Source organism: Oncorhynchus clarkii, chromosome 9 (assembly GCF_045791955.1).
Source record: "Oncorhynchus clarkii lewisi isolate Uvic-CL-2024 chromosome 9, UVic_Ocla_1.0, whole genome shotgun sequence".
Taxonomy (NCBI): Eukaryota; Metazoa; Chordata; class Actinopteri; order Salmoniformes; family Salmonidae; genus Oncorhynchus; species Oncorhynchus clarkii.
In genome coordinates this window covers 6616516-6642316 of record NC_092155.1, presented here as the reverse complement: position 1 = coordinate 6642316, position 25801 = coordinate 6616516, and the positions used below count along the sequence as shown (strand labels likewise).

Here is a 25801-nt window from a genome sequence, read left to right as displayed (position 1 = left end):
GATATGCATGTAATTGGTAGCATTGGATAGAAAACACTCTGAAGTTTCTACAACCGTTAACATGTGAGTGTAACAGAACTGATATTGTAGGTGAAAACCCGAGGAAAATCCATCCGGAATATTTATTTTTGAGGTGACTGCTCATTCAAATGCTTGTTTATGGGAAAATCAAAAGGAAATCCTCCCAGATTGCAGTTCCTAGGGCTTCCACTAGATGTCAACAGTCTTTAGAAAGGGTTTCAGGCTTGTTTTTTGAAAAATGAGCTGGAATTTGTAGTTTTTCAAGGTGGCTCTCATTTGGATTGTAGTCTTGTGGCGAAGGGTGGATGAAGGCATTTCATTATTTATCTCCGGCATTGAACACATTATTCTCAGTCTTAAATTGTATGTTTATTTACATATTAGGATTGATTAGAAACGTTGTTAGACTTGTTTGGATGACTAAACTGACTTTTTGGGGATATAAAGAAGGACTTTATAGAACAAAACAACCTTTTGTTGTGTAGCTGGGACCCTTGGGATTGCAAACAGAGGAAGATCTTCAAAGGAAAGTGATTTATTTTATCGTTATTTTTGACTTTTGTGACGCCTCTGCTAGTTTGGAAAATGTTTTTAATGCTTTTGTGTGTGGGGCGCTGTCCTCAGATAATCACATTGTATGCTTTCGCTGTAAACACTTTTTGAAATCTGACAAAGCGGCTGAATTAGCAAGAAGGTAAGCTTTTAAATGATGAAGGACTCTTGTATGTTCATGAATGTTTAATATTATGATTTTGTCATTTGAATATGGCGTGCTCCAGCGATACCGAATGTTGACGATTTTGATCCCGTTAACGAGATCTGTGTGTTAACCTTTATGGGATAGGGGGCAGCATTTTCACCTTTGGATTAATAGCGTGCCCAGAGTGAACTGCCTCCAACTCTGTCCCAGATGCTAATATATGCATATTATTATTAGTATTTGATAAAAAACACTCTGAAGTTTCTAAAACTGTTTGAATGATGTCTGTGAGTATAACAGAACTCATATGGCAGCTGAAAACCTGAGAAAAAATCCAACCAGGAAGTGGGAAATCTGAGGTTTGTAGTTTTTCAACTCAGCCCCCATTGAAGACACAGGGTGATATTAGTTATGTTTCACTTCCACTAAATGTCAACAGTATTTAAAACCTGTTTTGAGGATTCTACTCTAAAGGAGGGGCTCATAAGGGCTCTTTGAGTGAGTGGTCTGGCAGAGTGCCACAGCCTCGGTCTGGCGCGCTCACGTGAAAGGTAGCTACGTTCCACTTAATTTGTACAGACAAAGGAATTGTCCGGATGGAACATTAATGAAGTTTTCTGTTAAAAACACTTAGTTTGTCATGTTTCTACTGCCTGTAACGAAACTTTTTGAACTTTTCGTCCGACGTTAGGCGCGACCTGAACGCGCTTTTGGATTTGTTTACCACACGCCCTAACATAAGAAGTTATTTGGACATAACTGATGGATATTATCGAACAAATCAAACATTTATGGTGGAACTGGGATTCCTGGGAGTGCATTCTGATGAAGATCATCAAAGGTAAGTTAATATTTCAAATGCTATTTCTGAGTAATGTTGACTACCCAATATGCTCGGTATCTTTTTGGCTGCTTTGTTGTCTGAACGCTGTACTCAGATTATTGCATGGTTTGCTTTCTCCATAAAGCTTTTTTGAAATCTGACACAGCGGTTGCATTAAGGAGAAGCGTATCTATAATTCCATGCATAATAGTTGTATCTTTTATCAATGTTTATCATGAGGTTTTCTGTAAATTGATGTCTCTCTCTGCAAAATCACTGGATGTTTTGTAACTACTAAACATAACGCGCCAATGTAAACTCAGATGTTTGTATATAAATATGAACTTTATCGAAAGAAACATACATGTATTGTGTAACATGAAGTCCTATGAGTGTCATCTGATGAAGATCATCAAAGGTTAGTGATTCATTTTATCTCTATTTCTGCTTTTTGTGACTCCTCCTAGACAGGTTAAGTAGTTTTTTGGTGGTATCTGTACTTTACTTCACTAATTATATGTTTGAAAACTTTTACATCACTACATTCCTAAAGAAAATTAGATTATTTTTACTCCACATATTTTTCCTGACACCCAAAAGTTACATTTTGACAGAAAAATGGTCTAACACACTTATCAAGAGAACATCCCTGGTAATCCCTACTACCTCTGATCTGGAGGACTCACTAAACAGAGAACAACCCTGGTCATCCCTACTACCTCTGATCTGGAGGAATCACTAAACAGAGAACATCCCTGGTATTCCCTACTACCTCTGATCTGGAGGACTCACTAAACAGAGAACAACCCTGGTCATCCCTACTGCCTCTGATCTGGAGGAATCACTAAACAGAGAACATCCCTGGTCATCCCTACTGCCTCTGATCTGGAGGACTCACTAAACAGAGAACGTCCCTGGTCATCCCTACTGCCTCTGATCTGGAGGACTCACTAAACAGAGAACGTCCCTGGTCATCCCTACTGCCTCTGATCTGGAGGACTCACTAAACAGAGAATGCTTTCTTTGTAAATGATGTCTGAGTGATGGAGTGTGCCCCTGGCTATCTGTAAATGATGTCTGGGTGTTGGAGTGTGCCCCTGGCTATCTGTAAATGATGTCTGAGTGTTGTAGTGTGCCTCTGGCTATCTGTAAATAATGTATGAGTGTTGGAGTGTGCCCCTGGCTATCTGTAAATGATGTCTGAGCGTTGGAGTGCGCCCCTGGCTATCTGTAAATGATGTCTGAGCATTGGAGTGCGCCCCTGGCTATCTGTAAATTATGTCTGAGCGTTGGAGTGCGCCCCTGGCTATCTGTAAATGATGTCTGAGTGTTGGAGTGTGCCCCTGGCTATCTGTAAATGATGTCTGAGTGTTGGAGTGTGCCCCTGGCTATCTGTAAATGATGTCTGAGCATTGGAGTGTGCCCCTGGCTATCTGTAAATGATGTCTGAGCGTTGGAGTGCGCCCCTGGCTATCTGTAAATGATGTCTGAGTGTTGGAGTGTGCCCCTGGCTATCTGTAAATTGAATAAACAAAATGGTGCCGTCTAGTTTGCTTATTATAAGGAAATTGATATAGACACACATCGAGGTGGAACTACACACAGTGATGACACTAAATGGCACCCCATCTAATGTAGTGCACTATATAGGGAATAGGGATCCGGTCTATAGTAGTGCACTATGTAGGGAATAGGGTACCAGTCCTGGTCTAAAGTAGTGCACTGTATAGGGAATAGGGTGCCATTCAGGATGCACACTAAAAAGAAAGCAAGAAAGCGTGTTTATTTACGTTGCTGAATTCCTGAAGTTGTTGCAATTCGACAGGGTCAAGTCTTGCTGAGACAGAGAGACAGAGAGAGCGAGACAGAGAGAGAGAGAGAGAGAGAGCGAGAGAGAGAGAGAGAGAGACAGAGAGAGACAGAGAGAGAGAGACAGAGACAGACAGAGAGAGCGAGACAGACAGAGAGAGAGAGAGCGAGAGAGAGAGAGAGAGAGAGAGAGAGACAGAGAGACAGAGAGAGAGAGAGAGAGAGAGAGAGAGAGAGAGAGAGACACAGAGAGACAGAGAGAGAGAGACAGAGACAGACAGAGAGAGCGAGACAGACAGAGAGAGAGAGAGCGAGAGAGAGAGAGAGAGAGAGAGAGAGACAGAGAGAGCGAGACAGAGAGACACAGAGAGACACAGAGAGAGAGAGAGAGAGACAGAGAGAGAGAGACAGAGAGACAGAGACAGAGACAGAGACAGAGAGTGAGAGTGAGAGAGAGAGAGAGAGAGCAATGAACCAGGGTACAACAACTGTCCTCACTCTATTAAGTCCATAATAGTTATCTGAGCTATACTGAGAACAATGTAACAGGGTACCAGCAATGTCAGACGCTCTCATCCAGAGTTACTCAAAATAACTTTGATTTATAGAAACGGTCTGAAACATGTCAAATCATTACACATCAACTACATGTTTCTGTCAGAGCGACAAAACTTGGGCTTGTGGTACAGTGCCATGGGAATTAGGACCCACATGTCAGTCTGATGGCACCAGGAACAGGAAATGGATGGAACAAAGAGAGGAAGTAAGAGCAGTTAACCTCCCATGTTAGTCAGACAGCCATTACCACATTAAAGGTGATGGAAAAATACAAGATAATGTACTCACCTATTATAATGTCGTTCATAATGAAGTCATGTTTAATTCATAATATGATAATAATAATTATGTAATACCTTATCGTTCATAATGAAATCATGTTTAATTCATAACATAATATGATAATAATTATTGTTATTTCTTACAAGTTAAATTTACATTGATATGTTTTCATTGATAAAGAAAAGCCACCGTTCGCTGCTTAACATAATCAATAATGTGTCTTAACATAATCAATAATGTGTCTTAACATAATCAATGTGTCTTAACATAATCAATAATGTGTCTTAACATAATCAATAATGTGTCTTAACATAATCAATAATGTGTCTTAACATAATCAATAATGTGTCTTAACATAATCAATAATGTGTCTTAACATAATCAATAATGTGTCTTAACATAATCAATAATGTGTCTTAACATAATCAATGTGTCTTAACATAATCAATAATGTGTCTTAACATAATCAATAATGTGTCTTAACATAATCAATAATGTGTCTTAACATAATCAATCATGTGTCTTAACATAATCAATCATGTGTCTTAACATAATCAATCATGTGTCTTAACATAATCAATAATGTGTCTTAACATAATCAATCATGTGTCTTAACATAATCAATCATGTGTCTTAACATAATCAATCATGTGTCTTAACATAATCAATCATGTGTCTTAACATAATCAATCATGTGTCTTAACATAATCAATAATGTGTCTTAACATAATCAATCATGTGTCTTAACATAATCAATCATGTGTCTTAACATAATCAATCATGTGTCTTAACATAATCAATAATGTGTCTTAACATAATCAATCATGTGTCTTAACATAATCAATAATGTGTCTTAACATAATCAATAATGTGTCTTAAAGTAATGTAATAACACATCTTGTGGTAATGTATCAATTTTCTTCATCGTTTACATTATTGGCTAATGACGAATCAACGGAGGAAACAGAAATGATAACGAGGAAAACCCCCTGACCAATGAAACCACAAGAAGCTTCCTTTTTCTTCAACCTTTTCCCATAAAGCAAGAGGTTTCTCTGAGGTAACCCAAGGTTGAGATTGCTACCAAAAGCACTGTTCGTTTTCTGAAATCAACCCTACATGATATACCATCTAGTCAGGGTCTGACCTGGGACACCAGGTGAGTGGACTTTCTGACCAATCAGTGACATTTATCAATCAATCAATTCACCACAAGGAAGAAAATATAGAACTGTACCTCTTACACCCGTTCACCTCTGACCCCTGACCCCTGACCCATTACCTCTGAAGATGACGCCACACAGAGGGTCACTAAGGCGACCATCCTTCTCCCGCAGATTGCTGGCCCGTTGGATAACACACCTCAGCATGGTGCCGCCGTGGCAACACACCTGGCAAAGCACCCGGCGACGGTGATGACCCAAGCAACGATCACCAGTGACAATCCCACAGTTAAAACCCCCCCGGGGGTAACCAAACTGTTACTGCTCTCCCAGGAGAGGAGAACGTCTTGACATCTCTCTCACACACACACCGTCTCCGTAATGTGTATATGAAGGTGTGTGTGTGGTACTTAGGCACCAAGTCCCAAGTGTAGAGCTTCCGTTCAACGTTAAAGAGTCTTCCACTGCCTTTCCTACCCGGTGTCTCAAGATATCTCCTTTTCACTGTCCCAAACACACAGACCGCCAGCGAGCAGGGACACACACACTTGTAGGAATGAATTACCCCCCCCCCCCCCCACCCCAGCTCCAGCATCACACAAAGGAAATCTCAACATTTCCTGCTCTCTCTTCCTCCCTCTCTTCCTATATATCTCTCTCCCTCTCACTGTCTCTCTCTCTGTGTCTCTCTCCCTCTCCCTGTCTCTCTCTCTGTCTCTCTCTCTCTGTGTGTCTCTCTCACTCTCCCTGTCTCTCTCTCTCTGTGTGTCTCTCTCTCTCTCTGTGTCTCCGTGTCTCTGTGTCTCCCAGAAACAGCTGGATTTGGACATTGATCAGAAGGGATGTTTAGTTCAGCATGTTTAGAGGATGATCGAACACAGATCTAGGATCAGCCAGACAATACCCATAAAAAACTAAGAGGTATATAGTTAGCATAGACATGTAAAAAGTTGTACCAAAAGCGCACACAATGACAATAACAACACAGACCATATATCCCCTGTGTGTTCACAAAGGGACATTCACAACTTTATCTTCCTATTCCACTTCCCAGATCAGGTCAGAAGACAGCTGGGCGATTCCTGACTCATACAAAGCAGTGTGACACAAACACATAGTAGCAACACACAGTATCTGAAACACTCAACCAGACAGTCTCAACCAGACAGCGCCCCCTACAGTATCAACCAGACAGCGCCCCCTACAGTATCCACCAGACAGCGCCCCCTACAGTATCAACCAGACAGCGCCCCCTACAGTCTCAACCAGACAGCGCCCCCTACAGTCTCAACCAGACAGCACCACCTAGTCTCAACCAGACAGCGCCCCCTACAGTATCAACCAGACAGTCTCAACCAGACAGCATCACCTACAGTCTCAACCAGACAGTCTCAACCAGACAGCATCACCTACAGTCTCAACCAGACAGCGCCCCCTAGAGTCTCAACCAGACAGTCTCAACCAGACAGCATCACCTACAGTCTCAACCAGACAGCGCCCCCTAAATCTCAACCAGACAGCAACCCCTACAGTCTCAATCAGACAGCGCCCCCTACAGTCTCAACCAGACAGCACCCCCTACAGTCTCAACCAGACAGCACCCCCTACAGTCTCAACCAGACAGCGCCGACTACAGTCTCAACCAGACAGCGCCCCCTACAGTCTCAACCAGACAGTCTCAACCAGACAGCACCCCCTACAGTCTCAACCAGACAGCACCCCCTACAGTCTCAACCAGACAGCGCCGACTACAGTCTCAACCAGACAGCGCCCCCTACAGTCTCAACCAGACAGTCTCAACAAGACAGCACCCCCTACAGTCTCAACCAGACAGCACCCCCTACAGTCTCAACCAGACAGCGCCGACTACAGTCTCAACCAGACAGCGCCCCCTACAGTCTCAACCAGACAGTCTCAACCAGACAGCGCCCCCTACAGTCTCAATAAGACAGCGCCCCCTGCAGTCTCAATAAGACAGCACCCTCTACAGTCTCAACCAGACAGCGCCCCCTACAGTCTCAACCAGACAGCGCCCCCTACAGTCTCAACCAGGCAGCGCCCCCTACAGTCTCAACCAGACAGCGCCCCCTACAGTCTCAACCAGACAGCGCCCGCTACAGTCTCAACCAGACAGCGCCCCCTACAGTCTCAACCAGACAGTCTCAACCAGACAGCACCACCTACAGTCTCAACCAGACAGCGCCCCCTACAGTCTCAACCAGACATCACCCCCTACAGTCTCAACCAGACAGCGCCCCCTACAGTCTCAACCAGACAGTGTCCCCTACAGTCTCAACCAGACAGCGCCCCCTACAGTCTCAACCAGACAGCACCACAGCGCCCCTACAGTCTCAACCAGCGCCCCCTACAGCGACAGCGCCCCCTACAGTCTCAACCAGACAGCGCCCCCTACAGTCTCAACCAGACAGCACCACCTAGTCTCAACCAGACAGCGCCCCCTACAGTCTCAATCAGACAGCGCCCCCTACAGTCTCAATCAGACAGCGCCCCCTACAGTCTCAATCAGACAGCGCCCCCTAGAGTCTCAACCAGACAGCGCCCCCTACAGTCTCAAGCAGACAGCGCCCCCTACAGTCTCAACCAGACAGCGCCCCCTACAGTCCCAACCAGACAGCGCCCCCTGCAGTCTAAACCAGACAGTCTCAACCAGACAGCGCCCCCTACAGTCTCAACCAGACAGCGCCCCTGCAGTCTCAACCAGACAGTCTCAACCAGACAGCGCCCCCTACAGTCTCAAGCAGACAGCGCCCCCTACAGTCCCAACCAGACAGCGCCCCCTACAGTCTCAACCAGACAGCACCACAGCACCACCTAGTCTCAACCAGACAGCACCACAGCACCACCTAGTCTCAACCAGACAGCGCCCCCTACAGTCTCAATCAGACAGCGCCCCCTACAGTCTCAATCAGACAGCGCCCCCTACAGTCTCAATCAGACAGCGCCCCCTAGAGTCTCAACCAGACAGCGCCCCCTACAGTCTCAAGCAGACAGCGCCCCCTACAGTCTCAACCAGACAGCGCCCCCTACAGTCCCAACCAGACAGCGCCCCCTGCAGTCTAAACCAGACAGTCTCAACCAGACAGCGCCCCCTACAGTCTCAACCAGACAGCGCCCCTGCAGTCTCAACCAGACAGTCTCAACCAGACAGCGCCCCCTACAGTCTCAAGCAGACAGCGCCCCCTACAGTCCCAACCAAACAGCGCCCCCTACAGTCTCAACCAGACAGCGCCCCCTACAGTCGCGCCCCCTACAGTCTCAACCAGACAGCGCCCCCTACAGTCTCAACCAGACAGCACCACAGCACCACCTAGTCTCAACCAGACATAGCAATTTAGACATGAAAACAGAAAACAAGCCACTCTTTATGTTTCTACTATTAGACATGACCAGGCTACACCACTAGTTGTGAACATCATAACAACAGCATCGTAGAATCATGTCGCTGTATGGGTCTGGCTGTGATCGATCACCGTGGTAACGCTGGGTATCGCCGTGGTAACAGATCACAGTCATGATGCAGCATTTTTTTTTTATGGACTGGTGTCTGGTTCGTATCACCGGTGTTGTATGCATAAGCACAGACACACACACACACACACACACACACAATCGAGAAGCATACAATAATACAAAGCTTTATAAAAACATATTTTTTCCCCCCAGGAATGTGTGACATTTAGGGCAGAGACAACACGAGCAGTGTGTGTGTGTGTGTGTGTGTGTGTGTGTGTGTGTGTGTGTGTGTGTCAGGGAGAGAGGAGGGGGGGATTGGGCGAGAGAACAAGAGAGAGAGTAAGAGAGAGGAGAGGCCACCGTAGGCAGACCTGGCTCTCAAGAGAAGACAGGCTATGTGCACACTGAGGTGAAAACTGAGCTGCACTTCCTAACCTCCTGTCAAAGGTTTGACCATAAAGACGCATCTTTACCTCAGATTACACAGATTCACAAAGAATTCCAAAACAAACCCAATTTTGATAAACTCCCATATCTACTGGGTGAAATACCACAGTGTTCCATCACAGCAGCAAGATTTGTGACCTGTTGCCACAAGAAAAGGTCAACCAGTGAAGAACAAACACCATTGTAAATACAACCCATATTTATGTTTATTTATTTTCCCTTTTGTACTTTAACTATTTGTACATCGATACAACACTTTATATACATAATATTACATTTTAAATGTCTTTATTCTTTTGGAACTTTTGTGAGTGTTATGTTTACTATTCATTTTTGTTGTTTATTTCACTTATGTTTATATCTACTTCACTTGCTTTGACAATGTTAACACATGTTTCCCATACCCTTAAGTTGAAATAGAAAATTAAGAGTGAGAAGACAGACAGACGGACAGACGGACAGACGGACAGACGGGACAGACGGGACAGACGGGACAGACGGGACAGACAGGACAGACAGGACAGACAGACAGGTTCTCCAATAGAACGTGTTCCAGCAGAATGTTTAAGATAGACTGCGGTGTTCACTCATTAGATGGTTCTCCAATAGAACGTGTTCCAGCAGAATGTTTAAGATAGACTGCGGTGTTCACTCATTAGATGGTTCTCCAATAGAACGTGTTCCAGCAGAATGTTTAAGATAGACTGCGGTGTTCACTCATTAGATGGTTCTCCAATAGAACGTGTTCCAGCAGAATGTTTAAGATAGACTGCGGTGTTCACTCATTAGATGGTTCTCCAATAGAACGTGTTCCAGCAGAATGTTTAAGATAGACTGCGGTGTTCACTCATTAGATGGTTCTCCAATAGAACGTGTTCCAGCAGAATGTTTAAGATAGACTGCGGTGTTCACTCATTAGATGGTTCTCCAATAGAACGTGTTCCAGCAGAATGTTTAAGATAGACTGCGGTGTTCACTCATTAGATGGTTCTCCAATAGAACGTGTTCCAGCAGAATGTTTAAGATAGACTGCGGTGTTCACTCATTAGATGGTTCTCCAATAGAACGTGTTCCAGCAGAATGTTTAAGATAGACTGCGGTGTTCACTCATTAGATGGTTCTCCAATAGAACGTGTTCCAGCAGAATGTTTAAGATAGACTGCGGTGTTCACTCATTAGATGGTTCTCCAATAGAACGTGTTCCAGCAGAATGTTTAAGATAGACTGCGGTGTTCACTCATTAGATGGTTCTCCAATAGAACGTGTTCCAGCAGAATGTTTAAGATAGACTGCGGTGTTCACTCATTAGATGGTTCTCCAATAGAACGTGTTCCAGCAGAATGTTTAAGATAGACTGCGGTGTTCACTCATTAGATGGTTCTCCAATAGAACGTGTTCCAGCAGAATGTTTAAGATAGACTGCGGTGTTCACTCATTAGATGGTTCTCCAATAGAACGTGTTCCAGCAGAATGTTTAAGATAGACTGCGGTGTTCACTCATTAGATGGTTCTCCAATAGAACGTGTTCCAGCAGAATGTTTAAGATAGACTGCGGTGTTCACTCATTAGATGGTTCTCCAATAGAACGTGTTCCAGCAGAATGTTTAAGATAGACTGCGGTGTTCACTCATTAGATGGTTCTCCAATAGAACGTGTTCCAGCAGAATGTAAGTACTCAGTACTTTGTTGAAGCACCTTTGGCAGCGATTACAGCCTTGTGTCTTCTTGGGTATGAGATCTCTTTGTCATCAACTATTACAGTACGATTGACCTTTCATCAAAATCCTTTAAGTTCCTCGGGTGGTTCTGCAACAGCCAGAACCTCTCTTCAACCTATACTGGTCTATTGGAGGGACTTCAGGTCCCTAAAGAGAGGAACATAGAACCTCTATTCAACCTATACTGGTCTATTGGAGGGACTTCAGGTCCCTAAAGAGAGGAACACAGAACCTCTCTTCAACCTATACGGGTCTATTGGAGGGACTTCAGTCCAGGTCCCTAAAGAGAGGCAAAGGTTGTACCTGTTTTTTCAGCGAGGAAAAAAAAAACTTAAAACAAACCAATTTAAAACATGAAACAGTGTTCATTTTCAATTTACAATTCTAATTGTAACTTTTTCTTCTGCCCTCAATGCTTAATCCCTTTGGAAAATACAGGTGCACCATTTAGAGTAAATCTGTCTGTTTTGTATATCAGCCAGTATTATTTTTAGTCTGTAGTTAATTTAGTTTAGTTTAACCTGTCAGTATGAGTAGAAAGCACAGAATATTCATTTTAGAGATGTGAGAGATAGAGTCTGTCATCTTTTCCTCTGTCAAGATTGTGTGACTCAAAAAAATATAAAAATAAAGCACTTCCTCATCTCTCACCTCAATTATGTTTTTATTTTACTGAGTCACCATAATGATGTACTGGTACCAACGATAACACCTGTTGCAGCCGGACAACCCCCCTCACAAACTGAAACCAGACTCCTCTTCCTCTCTCTCTCTCTCTCTCTTATTCTCTCCCTCAAACTGAAACCCCTCTCTCTCTCTCCCTAATTCTCTCCCTCAAACTGAAACCTGTCTCTCTCTCTCTCCCTTATTCTCTCCTTCAAACTGAAACCTCTCTCTCTATCTCTCTCCCTTATTCTCTCCTTCAAACTGACACCTCCCTCTCTCATTCTCTCCCTCAAACTGAAACCTCTCTCTCCCTCCCTTATTCTCTCCCTCAAACTGAAACCTCTCTCTCTCCCTTATTCTCTCCTTCAAACTGAAACCTCTCTCTCTCTCTCTTATTCTCTCCTTCAAACTGAAACCTGTCTCTCTCTCTCTCTCCCTTATTCTCTCCCTCCCTTATTCTCTCCCTCAAACTGAAACATCTCTCTCCCTCCCTTATTCTCTCCTTCAAACTGAAACCTCTCTCCCTCCCTTATTCTCTCCCTCAAACTGAAACCTGTCTCTCTCTCTCTCCCTCCCTTATTCTCTCCCTCAAACTGAAACATCTCTCTCTCCCTTATTCTCTCCCTCAAACTGAAACCTCTCTCTCCCTTATTCTCTCTCTCTCTCCATTTTGTTATGTTAGTCTTATTCTAAAACGGATTCAATTGTCCCCCCCCCCCCTCATTCTACACACAATACCCCATAATGACAAAGCAAAAAAAAAGAGTGACATTTCTGCAAAAATATTTTTTATTGAAATATCACATTTACATAAGTATTCAGACCCTTTACTCATTACTTTGTTGAATCACCTTTAGCAGTGATTACAGACTCAAGTCTTCTTGGGTATGAAGCTACAAGCTTGGCACACCTGTATTTGGGAGGTTTCTCCCATTCTTCTCTGCCGATCCTCTCAAGCTCTGTCTGGTTGGATGGGGAGCGTTGCTGCACGGCTATTTTCAGGTCTCCAGAGATGTTTGATCAGGTTCAAGTCGGGGCTCCGGCTGGGCCACCTCAAGGACATTCAGAGGCTTGTCCTGAAGCCACTCCTACCTTGTTTTGGCTGTGTGCTTAGGGTGGTTGTCCTGTTGGAAGGTGAACCTTCGCCCCACTGTGAGGTCCGGAGTGCACTGGAACAGGTTTTCATCAAGGATCTCTCTGTACTTTGCTCTGTTCATCTTTGCCTCGATCATGACTAGTCTCTTAGTCCCTACTGCTGAAAAACATCCCCACAGCATGATGCTGCCACCACCATGCTTCACCGTAGGGAGGGTGCCAGGTTTCTGTCAGATGTGACTCTTGGCATTCAGGCCAAAGAGTTCAATCTTGGTTTCATCAGACCAGACAAATCTTGTTTCTCATGGTCTGAGAGTCTTTAGGTGCCTTTTGGCAAACTCCAAGCGGGCTGTCATGTGCCTTTTACTGAGGAGTGGCTTCCATCTGGCCACTCTACCATAAAGGCCTAATTGGTGGAGTGCTGCAGGGATGGTTGTCCTTCTGGAAGGTTTTTCCATCTCCACAGAGGAACTCTAGAGCTCTGTCAGAGTGACCATCAGGTTCTTGGTCACCTCCCTGACCAAAGCCCTTCTCTACCGATTGCTCAGTACGGCTGGGCGGCCAGCTCTAGGAAGAGTCTTGGTGGTTCCACACTTCTTCCATTTAAGAATGGAGGCCGCTGTGTCCTTGGGGACCATCAATATTGCTGAAATGTTTTGATACACTTCCCCAGATCTGTTCTTTTACACCGGTCTCTGGGCTCTACTGACAATTCCTCTGACCTCATGGCTTGTTTCTTGCTCTGACATGCACTGTCAACTGTGGGACCTTATGTAGACAGGTGTGTGCCTTTCCAAATCATGTCCAATCAACTCAATTTACCACAGGTGGTCTCCAATCAAGTTGTAGAAACATATCAAGGATGATCATTGGAAACAGGATGCAACTGACCTCAATTTGAGTCTCATAGCAAAGGGTCAGAATACTTATGTAAATACTGAAGGCACTCTAGAAGCTGGTTATCTCCCTCACCAGCTTTAAGCACCAGCTATCAGAGCAGCTCACAGATTACTGCACCTGTACATAGCCCATCTATAATTTAGCCCAAACAACTACCTCTTTCCCTACTGTATTTATTTATTTTGCTCCTTTGCACCACATTATTTCTCTCTACTTTCTTTCACTGCAATCTACCATTCCAGTGTTTTACTTGCTATATTGTATTTACTTTGCCACCATGGCCTTTTTTTGCCTTTACCTCCCTTATCTCACCTCATTTGCTCACATCGTATATAGACTTGTTTATACTGTATTATTGACTGTATGTTTGTTTTACTCCATGTGTAACTCTGTGTTGTTGTTTGTGTCAAACTGCTTTGCTTTATCTTGGCCAGGTCGCAGTTGTAAATGAGAACTTGTTCTCAACTGGCCTACCTGGTTAAATAAAGGTGTTCTCAACTGGCCTACCTGGTTAAATAAAGGTGTTCTCAACTAGCCTACCTGGTTAAATAAAGGTGTTCTCAACTGGCCTACCTGGTTAAATAAAGGTGTTCTCAACTAGACTACCTGGTTAAATAAAGGTGTTCTCAACTGGCCTACCTGGTTAAATAAAGGTGTTCTCAACTGGCCTACCTGGTTAAAATAAATAAATAAATAAATAAATAAAAAGAAGCTAAGATTTGAAGGTTGGCTTTTTTTCTACACAAAAAAAAAAACAGATTGCGTCGTTCAGTAAGAAGCAGATTATTCATTTAACCTTTTTATAAAAGTGAAGCTGCTACTTCTCTTCAGCCGTTTTAAATCAGCTTCCTGCTTTGCTATACAATCAGAGTGTAGTTGTGACACAGCCAGGTCAGCTGTCTGGGCAATAGCAAACGTAACAGTATCATTCACATGGAGATTAAAGTTGACCATTTTACCAGATTGTTAAAGATTTGGGAGGAAACCTTCATCAGCAGACTTTAGGTTATCTACAAAACTAACAATGTTAAAGTACAAATAGAGTGATAAAGGTTGAGAAGGAGAGAGAGAGAGAGAGAGAGAGAGCTAGAGAGAGGTTTCCGTTTGAGGGAGAGAATAAGGGAGGGAGAGAGAGAGAGGAAGAGGAGTCTGGTTTCAGTTTGAGGGAGAGAATAAGGGAGAGAGAGAGAGGAAGACGAGTCAGGTTTCAGTTTGTGAGGGGGGTTGTCCTGCTGCAGCATGCCGTGGTGTTATCGTCGGTACCAGTTTGTGAGGGAGGTTGTCCTGCTGCAGCATGCCGTGGTGTTATCGTCGGTACCAGGTCATCATTAAGATTTAAATTGACACAGTCCCGCTTTAAATGTCGTTCAGCTTATAGCGGCTTCGTAGAGCCTTCATAGTGTCTTCATAAGCACTACATAAGTGTTACAAAGTATCTATAAACGTATGTCATTCTTTTAAAAGGGTTTGTAAATGTGGCATAACCCACTATGTCACTATGTTATAAAGGGTGACGTTGTGCTGAAGGATGGCAAACCATCTGCTGTGATAAAACCATCTGCTGTGATAAAACCATCTGCTGTGATAAAACCATCTGCTGTGATAAAACCATTTGCTGTGATAAAACCATCTGCTGTGATAAAACCATCTGCTGTGATAAAACCATTTGCTGTGATAAAACCATTTGCTGTGATAAAACCATCTGCTGTGATAAAACCATCTGCTGTGATAAAACCATTTGCTGTGGTAAAACCATTTGCTGTGATAAAACCATTTGCTGTGGTAAAACCATATGCTGTGATAAAACCATTTGCTGTGATAAAACCATTTGCTGTGATAAAAACCATTTGCTGTGATAAAACCATTTGCTGTGATAAAACCATTTGCTGTGATAAAACCATTTGCTGTGATAAAAACCATTTGCTGTGATAAAAACCATTTGCTGTGATAAAACCATTTGCTGTGATAAAACCATTTGCTGTGATAAAACCATTTGCTGTGATAAAACCATTTGCTGTGATAAAACCATTTGCTGTGATAAAAACCATTTGCTGTGATAAAACCATTTGCTGTGATAAAAACCATTTGCTGTGATAAAAACATAGTATTGTTTTTCCCATCTGGCCACTCTACCAGCAATAATAATTTTGCACGCCCAATTTTTCAGTTTTTGATTTGTTAAAAAAGTTTTAAATATCCAATAAATGTCATTCCACTTCATGATTGTGTCCCACTTGTTGTTGATTCTTCACAAAAAAATACAGTTTTATATCTTTATGTTTGAAGCCTGAAATGTGGCAAAAGGTCGCAAAGTTCAAGGGGGCCGAATACTTTCGCAAGGCACTGTAAAAGCAAATTTACCAAGCTCAGTGGAGACCCTAGGAACCTCAAGAGTTAACCAATCCTTTGAGGAGGTTAGACAAGTCCGTGTCTATACTTCAACAGCAAAGTTAGATAAGACAGAAGTTTATGAAGTTGAGCAACTACTTGTTTTTTGTAAACAAACAAAAAAGGAATACAGTAGATATCTACTTGTTTTTTTTTAAATCACCTTTTGGAAGAGAGGTAAAACACGTCTTTAATGTTTATTTGTTTTAGCTGTTGGTGAAAATTCCCTAATCGTTAATACATTTGTATTTAAATCATTTCATCTTTATGGATGTGGTATGAACGACCAAATGAGTCTGACTTTAAATGAAGTACACCGTCGTGCAGTATAGAGTCTTTATGGATGTGGTATGAACGACTAAATGAGTCTGACGTTAAAATAAGTATTACAGGACACTACACTACGGGTAAATAAATGGGTTATTATCCTTCTCTTCATTTACGAAGGATTTGTCATGATCCACTAGTTACTGTAGGATGTGAGAGCTATTCACATGGGTTGATGGAACTGCAAAGCTTTTGTGTGTGTGTGTGTGTGTGTGTGTGTAGTCTGTCTGTCTGTCTGTCTGTCTGTGTGTGTGTGTGTGTGTGTGTGTGTGTGTCAGAACCAAGATGGTTTGGACAAGTCCAACCCGAGACAACTGAACCAGGTGTTCCTCCTCTGTTCCCACGGAGACCAGGGCTTGATTACAACCTGTTACCATGGTGACATCATTTTGTGGCTGATCTTTCAGTGGGGGGAGTGGTTGAATGTGACGTTACAGACCTGACTGGGCCCAACACCACAGTATGGCTCGTTATATTGTGACTGGGCCCAACACCACGGTATGGCTCGTTATAATGTGACTGGGCCCAACACCACGGTATGGCTCGTTATATTGTGACTGGGCCCAACACCGCGATATGGCTCGTTATATTGTGACTGGGCCCAACACCACGGTATGGCTCGTTATATTGTGACTGGGCCCAACACCACGGTATGGCTCGTTATATTGTGACTGGGCCCAACACCACGGTATGGCTCGTTATAATGTGACTGGGCCCAACACCACGGTATGGCTCGTTATATTGTGACTGGGCCCAACACCACGGTATGGCTCGTTATATTGTGACTGGGCCCAACACCACGGTATGGCTCGTTATAATGTGACTGGGCCCAACACCACGGTATGGCTCGTTATATTGTGACTGGGCCCAACACCACGGTATGGCTCGTTATATTGTGACTGGGCCCAACACCACGGTATGGCTCGATATATTGTGACTGGGCCCAACACAACGGTATGGCTCGTTATATTGTGACTGGGCCCAACACCACGGTATGGCTCGTTATATTGTGACTGGGCCCAACACCACGGTATGGCTCGTTATATTGTGACTGGGCCCAACACCACGGTATGGCTCGTTATATTGTGACTGGGCCCAACACCACGGTATGGCTCGTTATATTGTGACTGGGCCCAACACCACGGTATGGCTCGTTATAATGTGACTGGGCCCAACACCACGGTATTGCTCGTTATATTGTGACTGGGCCCAACACCGCGACGGTATGGCTCGTTATATTGTGACTGGGCCCAACACCACGGTATGGCTCGTTATATTGTGACTGGGCCCAACACCACGGTATGGCTCGTTATATTGTGACTGGGCCCAACACCACGGTATGGCTCGTTATATTGTGACTGGGCCCAACACCACGGTATGTGCTCGTTATATTGTGACTGGGCCCAACACCACGGTATGGCTCGTTATATTGTGACTGGGCCCAACACCACGGTATGGCTCGTTATATTGTGACTGGGCCCAACACCACGGTATGGCTCGTTATATTGTGACTGGGCCCAACACCACGGTATGGCTCGTTATATTGTGACTGGGCCCAACACCACGGTATGGCTCGTTATATTGTGACTGGGCCCAACACCACGGTATGGCTCGTTATATTGTGACTGGGCCCAACACCACGGTATGGCTCGTTATATTGTGACTGGGCCCAACACCACGGTATGGCTCGTTATATTGTGACTGGGCCCAACACCACGGTATGGCTCGTTATAATGTGACTGGGCCCAACACCACGGTATGGCTCGTTATATTGTGACTGGGCCCAACACCACGGTATGGCTCGTTATATTGTGACTGGGCCCAACACCACGGTATGGCTCGTTATATTGTGACTGGGCCCAACACCACGGTATGGCTCGTTATATTGTGACTGGGCCCAACACCACGGTATGGCTCGTTATATTGTGACTGGGCCCAACACCACGGTATGGCTCGTTATATTGTGACTGGGCCCAACACCACGGTATGGCTTGTTATATTGTGACTGGGCCCAACACCACGGTATGGCTCGATATATTGTGACTGGGCCCAACACCACGGTATGGCTCGTTATATTGTGACTGGGCCCAACACCACGGTATGGCTCGTTATATTGTGACTGGGCCCAACACCACGGTATGGCTCGTTATATTGTGACTGGGCCCAACACCACGGTATGGCTCGTTATATTGTGACTGGGCCCAACACCACGGTATGGCTCGTTATATTGTGACTGGGCCCAACACCACGGTATGGCTCGTTATATTGTGACTGGGCCCAACACCACGGTATGGCTCGTTATATTGTGACTGGGCCCAACACCACGGTATGGCTCGTTATATTGTGACTGGGCCCAACACCACGGTATGGCTCGTTATATTGTGACTGGGCCCAACACCACGGTATGGCTCGTTATATTGTGACTGGGCCCAACACCACGGTATGGCTCGTTATATTGTGACTGGGCCCAACACCACGGTATGGCTCGTTATATTGTGACTGGGCCCAACACCACGGTATGGCTCGTTATATTGTGACTGGGCCCAACACCACGGTATGGCTCGTTATATTGTGACTGGGCCCAACACCACGGTATGGCTCGTTATATTGTGACTGGGCCCAACACCACGGTATGGCTCGTTATATTGTGACTGGGCCCAACACCACGGTATGGCTCGTTATAATGTGACTGGGCCCAACACCACGGTATGGCTCGTTATATTGTGACTGGGCCCAACACCACGGTATGGCTCGTTATATTGTGACTGGGCCCAACACCACGGTATGGCTCGTTATATTGTGTGCATGTTTGTGTACTGAGGGACATGTAACTTTGTTCCAGAATAAATATTCTTTAATCTTCATCAAGGTGTTTCTTTAGGTTGAGGGCTTCATCAAGGTAAGCGTTTCTTGGTTTAAAGGGCACAAACTGAAACTGAACTACTCTCTCTGTCTTTACCTATCTCTCTCTCTCTATATATATATATATATTCATATTCATCTTTACGTCTCTCTCTCTATGCATCTTTAGCTCTCTCTTTACCTCTCTCTCTCTATATATATATATATATATCTTTACCTCTCTCTCTATATATATATATATCTTTACCTCTCTCTATATATATACATATATATCTTTATATCTTTACCTCTCTCTATATATATACATATATATCTTTACCTCTCTGTCTCTCTCTATATATATATATATATATATATATATATATACACAGTGCCTTGCGAAAGTATTCGGCCCCCTTGAACTTTGCGACCTTTTGCCACATTTCAGGCTTCAAACATAAAGATATAAAACTGTATTTTTTTGTGAAGAATCAACAACAAGTGGGACACAATCATGAAGTGGAACGACATTTATTGGATATTTCAAACTTTTTTAACAAATCAAAAACTGAAAAATTGGGCGTGCAAAATTATAGGATTTTTAATGAATTTATTTGCAAATTATGACATAATTTTCTGGAATTTTCCAAGCTGTTTAAAGGCACAGTCAACTTAGTGTATGTAAACTTCTGACCCACTGAAATTGTGATACAGTGAATTATAAGTGAAATAATCTGTCTGGAAACAATTGTTGGAAAAATTACTTGTGTCATGCACAAAGTAGATGTCCTAATCGACTTTCCAAAACTATAGTTTGTTAAAACAAGAAATTTGTGGAGTGGTTGAAAAGCAAGTTATAATGACTCCAACCTAAGTATGTAAACTTCCGACTTCAATTGTATATATATATATATATATATACACATATCTTCACCCCTCCCTCTATCTGTCTCTCTCTCTCTACCTTGCACTAAATGCTGGGCAGCCACATTCATTACTGGTAGTGCATTTCTAAAATTAACTAGAGACAGAAAGAGAGAGAGGAGGGAGAGAGAGAAGGGGGAGAGAGAGAGAGAGGGAGAGAGAAAGACAGAGAGAGAGAGAGAGAGAGAGAGAGAGAGAGAGAGAGAGAGAGAGAGAGAGAGAGAAAGGGAGAGGGAGGGAGAGAGAGAGAGAGAGAGGGAGAGAGAGAGAGAGAGAGAGAAAGGGAGAGGGAGAGAGGGAGAGAAAGAGAGAGAGAGGGGGAGAGAGAAAGACAGAGAAAGGCACAGAGAGAGAGAGGTCCCACTGTGTAAAGTAAACTATAATGATGTATTGGTACTGACTAACACCACGGCATGCTGCAGCAGGACAACCCCCTCAAACTGAAACCTGACTCCTCTTCCTCTCTCTCTCCCTTATTCTCTCCCTCAAACTGAAACCTCCCTCTCTCTCTCCCTTATTCTCTCCCTCAAACTGAAACCTCTCTCTCTCTCCCTTATTCTCTCCCTCGAACTGAAACCTCTCTCTCCCTTATTCTCTCCCTCAAACTGAAACCTCTCAGTCCCTCCCTTATTCTCTCCCTCAAACTGAAACCTCTCTCTCTCTCCCTTATTCTCTCCCTCGAACTGAAACCTCCCTCTCTCTCTCTTATTCTCTCCCTCAAACTGAAACCTCTCTCTCTCTCTCCCTTATTCTCTCCCTCGAACTGAAACCTCTTTCTCCCTCCCTTATTCTCTCCCTCAAACGGAAACCTCTCTCTAGCTCTCTATCTTTATCTCTCTCTCTCTCCTTCTCAACCTTTATCACTCTATTTGTACTTTGACATTGTTTTTTTTTGTAGATAACCTGAAGTCTGCTGATGAAGGTTTCTCCCAAATCAAAATACCCCCCCCCCCCCCACCTTCCCTCTGCACCAAACACCCTTTTCTATTCTCTCTCTCCCTCTCCCTCTCTCTCTCTCCCTCTCCCTCTCTCTCTCTCCCTCTCCCTCCCTCTCTCTCTCTCTCTCTCTGCACCAAACGCCAGAGCACTCTTGTGCCACATTCATTACCAGCAGTGCACTTTTAATAATAACTTCAGCTGCTGGCAGAGGAACATGGGAGAGATATTAAGGTAGAGAGACAGCTAGAGTGAGAAAGAGAAACAAGGGAAGAGACAAATGAAACGCTCCTACTGGTAAAAATGTCTCCTTCTGGCAGCCAGAACCTATACCATTACTGCATGCAGGGACATACACACACACACACACCCCTCCTATCAGTCCTGTTGCATTGCCGTGCCACACACACACACACACACACACACCCCTCCTATCAGTCCTGTTGCATTGCTGTGCCCCACACACACACACACCCCCGCCCTCTTACCTTCATAGACGACTCTGCAGTAGGCATCACTGACGTCATCGTCTTCTGTATGAAGCCTCTCAGCACACAGGATAAAAACTCGCAGCATCGTACACACACACTGTGTAGACCTGCACCGCCCGGCCCGACACACACACACACACCGTCACCTAGCTGCGTTCCTGAACAGAACCTGCTGGAGGTAAGAGAGAAACAGAGGAAGAGTATTCCAAGTCTCTGGCAGTATCCTTACTGTGCACTGTCCACTGAGAGACACAGAGAGAGAGATTGAGACTGTATGGGACTGCTCCTCTGACACACACACACACACACACACCCCCCAACCAGCTGACTTATGGAAAGACACACACACACACACACACACACACACGCGCCAATCCCCAGCTGCCAGTCTCTTAAAGGGCCAGTGGACCCAACGCTCACTCTCTCTCTGTCACGCACGAGCAGAGACACACACAGGCAGTCACATCGATGTTGAAGTTGGTCACCTCACATGCATAAATTATATTTATTATATTATTATATTTAGACAGGGAAACACAAAAATAATATTTTTGTTTCCAGCTAGTATCTCCTTCTCAGAGATCTGTGTATTAAACATAAATAAAGGCTTAATGTTGTCTCTGTAAATATATTGTCTTTAAAATGTATTTAACCTTTATTTAACTAGGCAAGTCAGTTAAAAACAAATTCTTATTTCACAATGACGTCCTACTCCTGGCCAATTGTGCGCCACCCTCTGGGACACCCAATCACAGCTGGTTGGGATACAGCCTGGAATCGAACCAGGGTGTCTGTAGTGACGCCTCTAGCACTGAGAAGCGGTGCCTTAGACCGCTGCGTCACTAGGGAGCACACACACACACACTTTGTAACAACACATTCTCTTTGAAAGGGCAACAGTGTGTGGGGACCAGAAGCGAAAGAATGTGCATGCTGGGACGGTCTGTGAGGGAGACATAGGAACACAAAGACTGAGAGAACAGGGGGATGAGAGGGAGACAGGGGAAACACAAAGACAGAGAGAACAGGGGGATGAGAGGGAGACAGAGGAAACACAAAGACAGAGAGAACAGGGGGATGAGAGGGAGACAGAGGAAACACAAAGACAGAGATAACAGGGGGATGAGAGGCTGAACAGGGGGATGAGAGGGAGACAGAGGAACACAAAGACAGAGAGAACAAGGGGATGAGAGGGAGACAGAGGAACACAAAGACCGAGAGAACAGGGGGATGAGAGGGAGACAGAGGAAACACAAAGACAGAGAGAACAGGGGGATGAGAGGGAGACAGAGGAACACAAAGACAGAGAGAACAGGGGGATGAGAGGGAGACAGAGGAACACAAAGACAGAGAGAACAGGGGGATGAGAGGGAGACAGAGGAAACACAAAGACAGAGAGAACAGGGGGATGAGAGGGAGACAGAGGAACACAAAGACAGAGAGAACAGGGGGATGAGAGGGAGACAGAGGAACACAAAGACAGAGAGAACAGGGGGATGAGAGGGAGACAGAGAAACACAAAGACAGAGAGAACAGGGGGATGAGGGAAACAGAGGAAACACAAAGACAGAGAGAACAGGGGGATGAGAGGGAGACAGAGGAAACACAAAGACAGAGAGAACAGGGGGATGAGAGGGAGACAGAGGAAACACAAAGACAGAGAGAACAGGGGGATGAGAGGCTGAACAGGGGGATGAGAGGGAGACAGAGGAAACACAAAGACAGAGAGAACAGGGGGATGAGAGGGAGACAGAGGAACACAAAGACAGAGAGAACAGGGGGATGAGAGGGAGACAGAGGAAACACAAAGACAGAGAGAACAGGGGGATGAGAGGGAGACAGAGGAAACACAAAGACAGAGAGAACAGGGGGATGAGAGGGAGACAGAGGAACACAAAGACAGAGAGAACAGGGGGATGAGAGGGAGACAGAGGAAACACAAAGACAGAGAGAACCGGGGGATGAGAGGCTGAACAGGGGGATGAGAGGGAGACAGGGAAACACAAAGACCGAGAGAACAGGGGGATGAGAGGCTGAACAGGGGGATGAGAGGGAGACAGAGGAACACAAAGACCGAGAGAACAGGGGGATGAGAGGGAGACAGAGGAACACAAAGACAGAGAGAACAGGGGGATGAGAGGGAGACAGAGAAACACAAAGACCGAGAGAACAGGGGGATGAGAGGGAGACAGAGGAACACAAAGACAGAGAGAACAGGGGGATGAGAGGCTGAACAGGGGGATGAGAGGGAGACAGAGGAACACAAAGACAGAGAGAACAGGGGGATGAGAGGCTGAACAGGGGGATGAGAGGGAGACAGAGGAACACAAAGACAGAGAGAACAGGGGGATGAGAGGCTGAACAGGGGGATGAGAGGCTGAACAGGGGGATGAGAGGGAGACAGAGAAACACAAAGACAGAGAGAACAGGGGGATGAGAGGCTGAACAGGGGGATGAGAGGCTGAACAGGGGGATGAGAGGCTGAACAGGGGGATGAGAGGGAGACAGGGAAAAACAAAGACATAGGCTGAACAGGGGGATGAGAGGCTGAACAGGGGGATGAGAGGCTGAACAGGGGGATGAGAGGGAGACAGGGAAACACAAAGACAGGCTGAACAGGGGGATGAGAGGCTGAACAGGGGGATGAGAGGCTGAACAGGGGGATGAGAGGGAGACAGGGAAACACAAAGACAGAGGCTGAACAGGGCGATGAGAGGGAGACAGGGGGATGAGAGGCTGAACAGGGAGATGAGAGGCTGAACAGGGGGATGAGAGGGAGACAGGGGGATGAGAGGCTGAACAGGGGGATGAGAGGCTGAACAGGGGGATGAGAGGCTGAACAGGGGGATGAGAGGGAGACAGTTTCCTAAAAAGAAGTCAGTGAGTCAATGAAAATGTTTAGTGATGTCACATGACTCTGTTGTGATGGTTGGTTATCTGAGCAGACTCTGTCGTGATGGTTGGTTATCTGAGCGGACTCTGTCGTGATGGTTGGTTATCTGAGCTGACTCTGTAGTGATGGTTGGTTATCTGAGCTGACTCTGTAGTGATGGTTGGTTATCTGAGCTGACTCTGTAGTGATGGTTGGTTATCTGAGCTGACTCTGTAGTGATGGTTGGTTATCTGAGGTGACTCTGTAGTGATGGTTGGTTATCGGAGCTGACTCTGTAGTGATGGTTGGTTATCGGAGCGGACTCTGTCGTGATGGTTGGTTATCGGAGCTGACTGTAGTGATGGTTGGTTATCTGAGCGGACTCTGTCGTGATGGTTGGTTATTGGAGCTGACAAACTGAATCCAACTTCCAGCGATGCATGAGCGTTAGCCACGCTAGTTCCTGGTCCCCCTGTGACACACCGTGTGTTCTGGCTTTAATGGAACTTCCATAGAACTCTCACAAAGTTCCATCATTCTTAGAATGGAATCTGGAACACACAATATAGCAGGATTTCAGAAACATCCGGGGAACTTGTGCTGAGGTTTTACAAGCTGTGTCTCCTAGAAAACAGTTTATTATGGTAGGAAACAACTAACTTAACAGCTATGGGAAATATCATATGCAAGGTATATGAAGCACGGGGTGGCAGCATCATGGTGTGTGGGTGCTTTGCTGCAGGAGGGACTTGTGCACTTCACAAAATAGATGGCATCATGAGGGAGGAAAATGATGTGGATATATTGAAGCAACATCTCAAGACATCAGTCAGGAAGTTAAAGCTTGGTTGCAAATGGGTCTTTCAAATGGACAATGACCCCAAGCGTACTTTCAAAGTTGTGGCAAAATGGCTTAAGGACAACAAAGTCAAGGTATTGGAGTGGCCATCACAAAGCCCTGACATCAAACCTATAGAAAAATTGTTGGCAGAATTGAAAAAACCTGACTCAGTTACACCAGCTCTGTCAGGAGGAATTGGCGAAAATTCAAACAATTTATTGTGGGAAGCTTGTGGAAGGCTACCCGAAACATTTGACCCAAGTTCAACCATTTAAAGGCAATGCTACCGAATACTATCTGAGTGTATGTAAACTTCTGACCCACTGGGAATGCGATGAAATAAATAAAAGCTGAAATAAAACATTCTCTACTATTATTCTGACGTTTCACATTCTTAAAATAAAGTGGTGATCCTAACTGACCTAAAACAGGGAATTTTTACTAGGATTAAACATCAAGAATTGTGAAGAACTGAGTTCAAATGTATTTGGCTAAAGTGTTTGTAAACTTCCGACTTCAACTGTA

At 44.8% G+C, this 25801-nt stretch overlaps 1 protein-coding gene across 9 annotated transcripts in view; it reads right to left on the bottom strand.

Annotated features, from left to right (window-relative positions):
- The window catches only part of LOC139415802 (dysferlin, limb girdle muscular dystrophy 2B (autosomal recessive)), a 163041-nt gene extending 141175 nt beyond the window's left edge, over positions 1 to 21866 (bottom strand). For 4 of the 9 annotated variants that reach the window (XM_071163900.1, XM_071163902.1, XM_071163905.1 and 1 more), the window contains exon 1: positions 21561 to 21848. In XM_071163900.1, the coding sequence (XP_071020001.1) occupies positions 21561 to 21648 (88 nt within the window). In that variant the 5' untranslated portion in view covers positions 21649 to 21848. Of the gene's footprint in view, positions 1 to 5475; positions 5935 to 21560 lie in introns of those variants that run through there. The other 5 variants (XM_071163901.1, XM_071163903.1, XM_071163906.1 and 2 more) reach the window with 2 other exon arrangements.
- Between the last annotated feature and the right edge of the window lie 3935 nt (positions 21867 to 25801).